The sequence below is a fragment of the Phascolarctos cinereus genome, unplaced genomic scaffold (genome assembly GCF_003287225.1).
Source record: "Phascolarctos cinereus isolate Bilbo 61053 unplaced genomic scaffold, phaCin_HiC Scaffold_1;HRSCAF=81, whole genome shotgun sequence".
In the NCBI taxonomy this organism is placed as follows: Eukaryota; Metazoa; Chordata; class Mammalia; order Diprotodontia; family Phascolarctidae; genus Phascolarctos; species Phascolarctos cinereus.
The window spans coordinates 145394915-145407281 of record NW_027555514.1 but is presented as its reverse complement, the minus strand read 5'-3'; the positions used below and the strand labels follow the sequence as shown (position 1 = coordinate 145407281).

Genomic DNA, 12367 nt, shown 5'->3' with positions numbered 1-12367 from the left:
TTGTTCCTTGACACATTCAGTAGAGTGCTCTTGCCAGCAGTTATTCTGGCCTCTTTTTAACTTCCTAGAGTCGGACTTGTCTCTACAATCTTATTCTAAAATAACTGCCTCATACTTTACTGAGATAAAGGCCATTCAATTGTTCCATCTCATCCTCTTGGTCTATCTATCCTCCCAATGGCGCTTCAAGTCTCAGAGACGTTTCTCTTAATAACCATTAAAACTCATCCTAGAGGGCAGCTAGGTGGCACAGTGGATAAAGCTCTGGCCTTGGAGTCAGGAGGACTTGAGTTCAAATCTGACCTCAGACACTTGGCACTTGGGGCAAGTCACTTAACCCCAATTGCTCACCAAAAAAAACCAAACCACAAAATAACAACTAATCCTAGTACCTATGCTATTAATCTAGTCCTTTCTCAAACCTAAAGGGATCTTGTACCCAACACATTTGTACTCTCTGCATCTTTTTTAATCACCAGCCTCTCCATCAGGCCTTTTAAAAAATGCATATATTTTGCATAATGCTTTGATTCATCTTTCTAAAGCATGCATCCTGCACTCCTTCTCAGACCTATACATTTTTATTGCAGTTCAAGGCTCATTCTTATCTAGCTTTATCTCCTAATCGGCCTCATCCAACATTTCTCCTGAACCCAAACTCTAATCAAGCCATTCTCACTGCCCTCTGTTCACTCCCACCCCTGCTCCATGGTTTAGTGGTTCTGACTAAAAAAGGTCCTCCTCCATCCTTTAACACCTATTCTACCTTAGCCTTCTCAAAAAACAGCCTTCCAACTTCTCTATTACTACTGTGGGCAAGTCACTTTAACCTTTCTAACTCTATTTACTCTCCAGTAAATATTTTGATGGTTCTCATCTATCACATGAAGGGTTAATAGTGCCGATTACAATCCCCACCTCATCCTGTGCAACTCTTGTCTATGTCATGCCAAAAATCCTCCCCACTGTGTTTGGGGGAGGAAATCATGGAAGAGGGGAAGGTTCTAGATCTCTTAACATTAGATTGATGTCAGTGCTACCTGCAGGCTGTCCATTAGTTTTTAATATAAATGAATAACCTACTTTTTTCATCATATATAGCTGTTGGATGTCCTTTATATGCTGCTGTTTCTGTAAAATTCTTTGTTGGTAGTATACTGCCACCTACCCACTGTCTCCTTTCCCCCCATCCTCTTCAATTATCATTTGTGTAACCTTCAGCTTTAATTCTTTGAATACCATGGTATTGCATGACTACTAGCTATATAACATCACTAAAATCCAAGATGGAAGTGACCACAGAGGCCACCTAATCCAGCCAGTAAGAATCTGAACAAGAATTACTTGTTTGTCTCCATCCAGTAAGTCATCAAACCTTCCAAACTAGGTGAACAGACTTCTACACTTAAAACATAAAATCCCCATAGCTACTGGTTTGAGCAGATGTCTGAACACCTGGATGACCCATCTCAATTTAATAAATATTATATTTAACTTTCATACTTCTTTGTCTGGTTTTAGATTTTGTTTTGGCAAAAAATACAGGTTCATGTTCAGGAATCACATACTACCTCAGTTTTGAAATCACCACAGAAGTATTTATGTTAAAAATATGGAACTCTGATTTAGGGAGATGAATGAGTTAATTAAAATTTCCCAAAGCCAATCAAGCCCACTTGTAAATTCTGGATCCATCTCCAACCCCATATACACTTATCTATATATAAGATTCTATATGTGTCTATACCTACATTTAATGAAATATTAAATGAATTTAATAAGAAATATTAAATTATTTCATGTAAATATCAAATCAGTGGCTTATATGGACAACAGACTTATTCATTTGGTTTTTCCCATGTAGATAGGTTGAACTCATCTAAGTCATTTATGTGAAATGACTTAGATGTGTGTGTACACATACATACATATACACATGTATAAGCACATATATAAATAAATTCTTATATAGGCAAATATATGTTGCCATTATACATACATATGCTTGTATATGTTTCTATCAGACTTTCTTGTATATAATTTATTTCAGTTGTTTACTTTTACTTCCTCATGTAGCACTGTAGAGCAAACTACCATATATATTTATATGTATGTGCATGTGTATATACATGCACATATATAAATATATAAAAAAATTAGGAAGCTCTACAGAGTTAACTAATAATATTTACAGGATGTTTTAAGTTTTGATGCAATTAGCATTGTCATCTGCAAAGAAGGGAACATCTGGAGGACTGCTCCATCCCTCTTTTAAACCAGACATCCTACATGCCATTTGGAAAACACCTCTGACAAGCATATGCCTCCCCTTTCCCTATTTTGGAGGGTCAATGAACAAAGTTATCTCCACGTTAAATCTTTAAAGGAATCTCATATGATTTTGAAACGTGCAAGAGGGCACTTAGCCTTTAAAGGGCATTTTATCCTTTTCATACCTTCACCAAAGATACCCCCATGAATGTGTTCTCAGAGATTTTGTAGAAATGGAAAATTATCATTTGGATTGGTAGTTATTGGTATTTTTCTGTCATTATTTTGGGTAATAATAAAGTCTATGATTTTTTCCAAGCATTTGGAAACTGGGTTCTTATTTTACTTCTGTTTTCTCTGGCAAGCAAAATGACCCTTGCACTAGAAATGACAGAACAAAAATAGCTAACAAGGAATTGATATCCAAGATAAATAAGAACATAGTAAGAGTCTAGATGAATTCAAGTTACCTCGCCCAAATGAACCATATCTTTGGATATTTAAAAAATTTACTGGCTGACTGACATCTGAAAGACTTATAAGAATGGAAGTTATATTGATGGAGTAGAAGGGCAAATACTGCTCCAATTTTCAAAAAACAAGAACAGTTTGCCAATGAGTATCTTCAACGAATACCTAGAAAAAACAGCAATTACAAAAAGCCAGCCTGACTTCATCAAAAACAGGTCATGCTAAACTGAATGTATTTCCTATTTTGACTGTTACTAAATAAGTAGGTCAGGGCCCCTAAACAGTCTTCTTACATATTATTTTCTTCATTTATGTCTTTATGGTTCAGTCATCTTAGTCTATTTGCTGTTTTTTACATTCAGTATTCTATTTCTCTTCAGCTGGTATGGAAATAGCCAGGGCTATTTCCATACCTAGAACACTTTTTATTTCTTCATCTCTGACTCTTAGAATCCCTGTCTACTTCCAAGACTCAATTCAAGGACCACTTCCTGAAAAGCCTTTCCCCATATGTTAGCACCTTCCCTTTCTATGATTACTTTATATCTGTTTTTTGGAGGTAATCATTTATATGCCTATAAAGGTACACATATTGTTTCATGTTATATATACATGGACATATTTTTTATATACTGTGTTTTTTCTTTTTCTTTGTATCCCTTAGCACTTGTGCCTGACACAAAGTAAGTGCTTACTAACTGAATGATGGATATAATTTAACTAGAATTGAGCAAAGCATCTGACAAACTACCTCATATGTAGAAAAGATGGAGAGATGTTGACTAGACAATGATACAATTAAATTATGAAGTGATGGAATGGCTGGACTCAAAGACCAGTCATTAATTGCTTCATGTTAACTTGGCAAGTCTTCTACTGAAGTGTCCCAGGGATCTATGCTTGGCCTGGTGCTATTTCACATTTTCAACAATAACTTGAATTAAGGAAGGTATGCTCATTGTAGGCTGCATAAAAGTGGAGCGATAGCTGACATGATGAAAACACATGAAAAGCCTTATATTCACATTTTACAAGTCAATTTCAGGGTCAGGATGGGGTAAGTCAGACAGCAATTTGTCTGAAAAAGATTTGGAAAACTGCAAGCTCAATGACTCAGCCACATAATACGACAGCCCAAAATGCTAATGTGATTTGTTTCAGCTGTTTTAAGAGGCAAAGTACTGTGTCCTGTTCAGGCTAGCTATGGATTATTGCATTATATTCTCAGGGCCACATTTAAGAAAGACATTGATGGTTGGTTGGCTGGTTGTTCTTCATTTTTTTTTTTAAAGGCAATTCGGGTTAAGTGATTTGCCCAGGATCACACAGCTAGTAAGTGTCGAGTGTTTGGTCTGAGGCCAGGTTTGAACTCGGGTCCTCCTGACTTCAGGGCCAGTGCTGTATCCACTGTGCCACCTAGCTACCCCCTATTCTTGAAGAGGACCAAAATGACATCACTATGTTAGAATCAAATTACAATGTGTCCAACTGTGGCTGATCAGACCAATTTGAGCTTGGTCTACCAGGTCAGCCACAAATGGTCCACATGAATATTTGTAGATTCTCTAAATTTACTTGTGCTGTATTGCTCTTGAGCTACTGTGATTCTGCTTTGCTCATAGAGTACAAAGCCTTCTTTGATGTGGGTACACCATTTCGGGCAGTCCTTTGCCAATGTCTCCCATGTCATGCAATCAATTCCAAAGTTCTTCAGAAAAGACACTGACAGAAACTTTAAAGGAAGGCAATCAGAATGATGATGAGCCTTGAGTCTGGGTAACAGATAGAGTAAAGGAACTAGAGCTGTTTTAAGATTTCAGGAGATACAGGAGCATCATGTTCAAGTATCTAAAAGATTTATATGGAAGTGGGATTAGACTTGTCTTTGTTGTCACAGGGCAGAAACAGGAGCAGTGGGTAGGAGTGGCAAAGAGACAAATTCAAGCTTGACTTAGGAAAAACTTGCTTACATTTAGTTATCCAAAAGCAAAACAGCCTTCCTTGAAAAGCAATAGGTACATCATCTCCCCCACCCCTCTTCCCCTGCCTCATTAGAGACCTTAAAGCAGAGCCCAGATACTTCTTGGGTACATTATAGTTAGGGTTTACTTTAAGGTAGGGGAAATGCCCCCTAAGTCCCTGTGAGCTTCAAAATACCATGCTACCCTCAGAAATACTGTTTCTATCATAGACTTCCCCTGTACATAAATGGTTTATTTCAGCTGTTCTAGCTCTGTTTTCTTTAGTATTACTTTTACTTCCTCATGTAGCATTGTAGAGGCTGTGATGCTGTCTGAGTGTGATGGCTCAATTCTCACTGTTGGAGAAAATAATTGATCATAGAAACTTTAACATACCTTTTCAACTTGTGTTTGTTTTTCTCCCATTTCATCCTGAAATGCCCTTGGGATTATCTGGTTTAGTTGTGTCCCTGGCCAAGTTTTCTTTTAAAGTTTGTTTTTCCCTCTACTCACCACCTTATGAGGTGACCCTGCTTATCATCCTCCTAGGACGATATTTCACCAAGTTTCACAATGTAGGAACCAAAGGTGCCTTTGACTGGCCTCACTCTCACTTATCTTCTGGCAGAGGTATTTCAAGGTACTCTTACTATCCTTGGGCAACTGATTTGTATTGTTTAAGTTTCCTCAAGAATGGTGATAGTCAGCACTGATGTTTGTTCTTTCAACCACTTTCCATTTTTCAGTGTCAATAACTTGTTTCAATATATCCAGCTGGAGTTCACTCAACAGAAGACTCTATCTTCTTGTTTTAATTCTTCTAATCTGGTATTGATTTTGATCTTTGCTCTCTAATAAGTCAATGATCTGACTATATAAACAGCTGATTCAGATCTCACGTCACTAACTAGTCATTTCTTCTCTCCTAAGGTAGAATTCACTTAATGTTTTTTTGTGATGTTATTTGGTGCTCACCGTATCCGTGTCATACAACTCTCTTCTTGAAGGAAATATTCATGATATTTAGGTGTGAGGCTTTCATATAGTCTATAAACTTTTGACTTTTCTCATTTCTTAGTCCTGAACCATGTTTTTCAACTTATTTTTTTGCAGCTCTTCTTATGTCCACTTTTGCAGAGAAGCCACCGAGTATTACAATATTACATTCACTTTATATGGAGAATATTAAATTCTTCAGGGAATTCTTTCATCTCCTGTCCTCTGCAACAGATGCTGATGCATAAGTTGCAATTATCTTCATGGTAGTTTTTTTTGCAAATGTTCATCATGAGTTCTGTTAATACAAAATGACCAAGTATTCCCAGTTTCTTGTTGCCTATGGATGAATAATAAATCAAATGCTTCAAGTCCTTAATAGATCTCTTCATACCATTCTTTTATTTATCTTTAACTACAACTTTATTTTGTCTTCTGGTTTCATTTATACTAAGAGTGTCAGAATTTATATAATTCAGTTCCTCCATTAGTATATCCATTAGCACTAGTAAGTGAATGAGGATCTCACAATTTAAAATGTACCAAAGTTGCTTTTTCTCTCATTCTTGGTCTCTTCCAGTCCATGGAATGACAGCAACACAAGTGGTGAGAAATAAAGATGGCCAAGTGTAAGAACCGTACCACCCAAAATAAGTCCGATAAATGGAACATAAATAGCATCAAGACACCCAAGTTGCAGAGATAAGAGGTTCTGAAAGGGGTGACCCCAAATTTCTAAGAAACATTTTTTGCTAAAGAGGCTAAGCAGGAACTGAAGAAGATGCAGGCCAACAATGTCAAAGCCATCAGTTTCTGAGTGTCTGAAGCCTTAGCATCACAGTCCCCAAGAACAAGATCAGGCCCAGGTTTGCCAAGACTACAACCCCCTACAGTTACCACCTGATGCACTAGCCCCACTACTACTGCCAAACATCCAGGTCCCAAGATCACCAAGCATGAATATAAGGTTGCCACAACCAATGATCTCTAAAGTTACCAAGCCCACTAAGTCTACTGGCACCAACATCACCAAGCCCAACGATTCTAAGGCTAAGCCCACTGACCTCGAGGTTGCCAAGCTCAACAATCCTAAGGCAGCCAACTAAAGATGCCAGTGCTAAAGCCTTTGGATCCAAGTTTACTACTCTCAAAGTCTTTAAAACATATGCTTCAGGACAGGATTTGTTTTGAACACTAAGCTACAGTGTTCCTCAGAGGGCATTGTTATTGTGTGCAAATAAAAAGAAATGGTGATCCGTAAAGGGAAAAAAAATTTGAGTGTCAAAGGTACTGTTTATTTACAATCATAGTCTAAAAACTATGATTCTTCATACTGTCTCTCCCTTTTCTACCACCATCACTACATAAGTCCAACTCAAGAGGCATTCTGTATTTATGGACTGCCATGGCCAAAGGATTCATCACAATTGGCCAAGCTTATCTGTAAAAAGGAAATGATGATATTTTGAATGATTACCTCACAGGACTGTTTTTATGAAAGTAAATGTCAACTTTTGTTATAGTCATCTCCAAGGTACCTAACTGATACTAAATAAATACTTGGCAAGGTAAATTGAAAGCCAGAACACATTACCAATTAAACTACTCCTTAAAAACTGTCTAGATTTTAAGTGTGTCAACTAAGCTCAATTAGGCTTAGTTCATATAAATGCAATACAAACACAGAAAAATTAAGACTACATACAACCATTTTCTCACAAGTTAAATGAAAAAATTCTGTTAGTACATGACTTTTACAGCAAGAAAGCACAAACACAACCCAGAAAGTCTTAGCTGCTATCTTTAGTAAATTCATATTGTAGTACGCTCTTTGACATGCTGATATTCAATTAAGTCTAATTTTCAAAAACTGAAATAAGCCATGATTCTAATTTTCTGTTTTTATGTAAGTGATGAAAATCTGCACAAAATATATTTGCTCTCACCATGAAAGACCACAAGATGAAATGTACAATATCCATACCCTATATGAAAAAGTCATAATGTATAACCAAGTTGGAAAAAAATATCAGATCAGGTGAGTTGAGGTGAAGAAATCTGGATGCGCTTTATTGCCTTTAGATCTTCATCTCTTTCACCTACTAAATGATCTTGGAATGATCCTTAAGGGAAAGAAAAAATCTCACTATTATTTTGGTTCAGTTCTACAGCTAGAAACAGAGCTGGGAAAAGTTATTTTGAAAAGTACAAGATTTAATGAAAATTTCCTATTAGGGCTCTAAGGGTTAATCTCTCTGGACCTTAGTTTCATCCTCATCTATAAAGTAAGGGGGACTGGATTAGACACTCTTGATTGGTTCATGTCAGCTCTGAATTCTCTAAATCTATATGCACTTTTATGAGTAGGAGACAAAGGTAAATACAATAACTGTGTACCAACTACAGCCAATTAGTTCAACACATCATACATACTGTAATAATGCATATGCTAAAAGAATATTACCTGCTTTTCCACAGCAGCCTTCCCTTCTTCTTTTGTAGTAGATATAAGAATGTCATTCAAGCACTGCAAGCTAAATGTTTAAAAGGAACATGAAATTTTATTCAAATTTAATAGAAAAGGCTAACTTTTTGTGTTTAAGGATACTGAGTTTCACTTAGAGGAACCACCTCACATTGCACTGAAACAGCCAATCCCTTTATGTTACTAAATGTGAAGCTGATTTAATTTTATGTGACTTCTTATTGCAATTTTACAGCCCAGCAAAGCTGCCATTGTTACAAATTTAAGTGCCAATATGTAAGAAAGGGTGCTATTTGTTTGAGCATCTAACTTTCATAATGAAGAAATCGATCTATAACTACCCAATATTCATCATGCAATTTTAGTCTCTAGCTTTGTTCAACTATAGTTCCAAATCTTAGCATTTGCTGTTTTTCTTTCTTGAAATCTGTTTTTATATATCTCTGTATATACATTTGTAAAACAAGTGGCTATATATACACATTTGAGCAATTAATATTGATTAGTTTGTGTACTGTTATTAAGATCATAACCATGATATATGGCCTAAGTTTCTCTCAGAATATATCAGTGGTATTTAGAAAGCAACATTAACTGTTTCAGAGTTTAATAAATTAATATACTAAGTATTATGGTTATAATTTTTAAACCGAAAAAAGAAAAGGCTAGCTTCTTGATAGAGATTGACAGTAAGATGGTGATCATACCTTGTAAGTTCAAGACGATCACAAAGCTTTTCAATCTCTTCCATCATTTTAACACACTCTGCCTCACTGTCTGAAAAATAATTCCAATTCTAGAAAGCACAAACATATAATTTTGTTGTGTACATATTAATGCAAATTACTGTTGATTTACAAGACCAATTTCATAGCTAAACAGATTTTATACACGAACCTTTGAAAATCCTAGCAGTTTAATTTATGTCAAAGCTTCTGACTTTCAGTCAAACTCCTAGGGGAATCTGGCCAAGTTCTTCACAGCTATAAAAGTCATCTTTTGTAGGCTATGGATGCAGAGCAAACGAGCCTTATAGCTATTATGAGCCAATTTAAGTCCCCAAGAAATTGCTTATGGATACAGAAGTAGTGTCATCCCCGTAACAGAACTTTCCTTCATTAGTTAAGCTGAGCATGCTACTCCATCTATTCCTAAGTATAAACATCTACTACCAGAGAGTTTATATTTCAGTAAAAGCGTTAATCACCTGGCACGATGATAAATATGAGATGCTGGTAAGCAAAAAAAACCCCAAACACATTTACTTAATATTTAAAACTAATGAATACCATTATCATATACCAATTACACTAGGGCAACTGGAAACTAGTTAATATAATCAAACTTAGGAAGACAGTGAAAGATATGCAAATCTAAAATTACAGCTAGGAAAGTGGGGAGAAAAGTTTAGCCAGGCAGGAGGGATTGAAAGTTATTAAAAAAAATTACTTTGAGTACCTACTATGTAAAAGGTGGATATCATAAATTTCCTGTCTCTGTGTGCATAAGCTTACCTCCATGCCTGGAACGTACTCTCCCCTAACCGCTGCCATTTAGAATCCCTAGCTTCATTCAGGGCTTATCTCAACATGCCACCCCCTACCCAAGACCTATCTTCACCTCTCCAGTTGCCAGTGCTCTCCATGCCCCAAATGAAATTATTTTGCATTTATTTTATGTACATGTGTCATACTGGGGAGAAACTGATTAGTTTTTATTTTTGGAGACACTGTACCTAGCATATAATAAAGCATCTGATAAATGCTTGCTACACAGGGAAGAGCTCTGGTCGGAGTACATGGGTTCAAATCCTGCATTTGACACTAATCATGTAACTTTGCACAGGTCACTTAAGCCTTCAGTTTTCTCGTCTATTAAAAAGGAGGTTGGTCAAGCTGGCCTCTGCAGTCCCTTCCAGTTCTAGAACTATAGTCGTATTTGGTACGTGAAAAGAGTTTTTGCTTCACCAAGACTGACATACCTTGCATGAAGTTCGAAGTTTCTGCCTTTCCTTTTTAATGGCTTTTTTCTGAATTTCCTTTTCTTTCTTTGCCAGTAATGCTTGTTGTCTAACTTCTTCTTCTTCTTTCTCCTTCGCTAATCGAGCTGCTTCTAATTCAGCTTGCCTTTGCTATATTCAGGGAAACAAGAAACTATCTTGCATTGAAAATGGAATGTGCCACTGTTCAATGACCTTAAACAATTATTCCAATCTTTCAATGAATATTTTGATTCATAAAATAGTTGAGACTGAAATCATCTTATTGAAGAACAAAGACTGACCACAGTATGGTCAGAATAATAAATTCCTTCATATATGTACCATTTCGATAGGAATATATTAGACATTAGCTACTATGTTACTGAAGATATCAAATGCTTCCATGATATTTACACTACCTGCATCATCCAATATATTCTCAGTAAATGCTTGATAAGTGTTCATAATTAAGATTCTCTCTTGCTACTAATTACGCAAATTATCTATTAGAAATAACACTTTTAAGTTTAAGTCCCTAGGTTTTCTATGTTTTTAGTAGGCTTGTAGACTAATGAGCAATTTTTATCTTGTGGTATATTTTTATAAACTCCAGGAGCAAATACAAAATGCTGTTTGCTGTTCAAAGTCCTTCATAACCTAGCCCCATCCCAGCTTTCCAGTTTTCTTATATCTTATTGCCTGACATGTACTCTTTGATCCAGTGACACTGACATCCTAGCTGTTCCACTAACAAAATACTCCACATTTCTGTGGCTTTCCCTTGTGCCTGTAATGCTCCTCCTCCTCTTCCACTCCGATTACTGACCTTCCTAGCTTCCTTCAAATCCCAACTAAAATCCCACCTTCTACAGGAAGCCTTCTCCAAGCCCTCTTAATTCTAGTGCCTTCCCTCTGTTAATTATTTCCTATTTATCCTGTATATGACCTGCTTGTATGTATTTGTTTGAATGTTGTTTCCATTAGATTATAAGCTTCTTGAAGGCAAGAACTGTCTTTTCCTTCTTTTTCTATCTCTAGTACTTAGCACAGTAGCCTAGCACATAGTAGATGCTTAATAAGTGTTTATTGATTGGGGCCGGTAGGTGGTGCAGTGGATAGAGCACCAGGCCCAGATTCAGGAGGACCTGAGTTCAAATTTGGCCTCAGACACATAACACTTACTAGCTGTGTGACCCTAGGCAAGTCACTTAACCCCACTGCCTAGCCAAAAAAAAAAAAAGTTTATTGATTGACTGAATAAATTCACACCACTAGACAACTTTGAAAATTGTCAACTTACTTTTTCTTTTGCCTCTTGCTCCTTTCTCTTTGCTTCTACTTTTGCTTTCTTCTCTGCTTCCTTCTTGGCTTTTTCTTCTTCCTTAAATTTTTTTATCCTAGGATCACAGCTATATGCATTATCTATCAGAAGGAAGAAAACACTGTGAATATTTAGTCCCCCCCAATTAATTAAATATTTTGAAAAACAATGTATACTTACCAACTAATGTTCTTATTCTGTTCATTTCTTCTTTTTTCCTTTGTGCCCTAGCTGCTCTGTTTTGTTTTTCAATCCACCTCCTCTCATCACGACTGTAAAATGGTAAACATTTGGAAAATGCAGTATTTTCTATAGTTCTATACTTAGAAGCAATGATTTCTAAGGTTAAAATGGCACAAATTACCATCTTTAAAGGGATGATGCTAATATTAAGTTAGTGAAGTCAGGAGAGGTCATGATATAAAGAAGCATCCCTCAAATACACTCACAAAAGTTTAGCTAAGATGTGGCCAAGATATGGCCAGATGTAGTCTGGAGTGAACTGGTCTTTACACTGAGGATATACTTTCAGAGACCTATCATGCATAAATTTCTATGGCGGAAGCCCTTCTGTCCATATACGAAGGCCTTGAAGAATTACTGTGGTCACAACATCACAACTGATGTCTATGGAAGGAGATGGAAGGCTGTGAGGAACTAACTTTCTACAAGCTAAGACTGTAGCTGAGTGGAACTGTAGTGTATGAGTGGTTTCTTCTGTTCCAATTTCATGGAGTACCCACAGCTTTCCTCTAAGGGAAGTGGGGAAGAACAGGACATATATGCAAAAGAAAAAAATCTTCTAAGACTGTGCCCCTGGATCCTCAGCCCACAAGGAATTTAGAGCAGGGCAGAAGACTTTCAGGAATTCTTTTAAGAGC

At 36.5% G+C, this 12367-nt stretch overlaps 2 protein-coding genes across 4 annotated transcripts in view; one reads left to right on the top strand and one right to left on the bottom strand.

Annotated features, from left to right (window-relative positions):
• Positions 1–6078, top strand: part of PMPCB (peptidase, mitochondrial processing subunit beta) — a 37810-nt gene extending 31732 nt beyond the window's left edge. For both annotated transcript variants that reach the window (XM_078154519.1, XM_078154523.1), the window contains one exon: positions 5817–6078. In XM_078154519.1, the coding sequence (XP_078010645.1) occupies positions 5817–5947 (131 nt within the window). In that variant the 3' untranslated portion in view covers positions 5948–6078. The remainder of the gene's footprint in view (positions 1–5816) is intronic.
• Positions 1–12367, bottom strand: part of DNAJC2 (DnaJ heat shock protein family (Hsp40) member C2) — a 32990-nt gene that overhangs the window by 3577 nt on the left and 17046 nt on the right. For both annotated transcript variants that reach the window (XM_020984530.2, XM_078154517.1), the window contains exons 8-12: positions 11667–11758; positions 11466–11587; positions 10166–10315; positions 8892–8980; positions 8164–8233 (exon numbers count right to left, since the gene is read on the bottom strand). In XM_020984530.2, coding sequence (XP_020840189.1) covers positions 8164–8233; positions 8892–8980; positions 10166–10315; positions 11466–11587; positions 11667–11758 — 523 coding nt within the window. The remainder of the gene's footprint in view (positions 1–8163; positions 8234–8891; positions 8981–10165; positions 10316–11465; positions 11588–11666; positions 11759–12367) is intronic.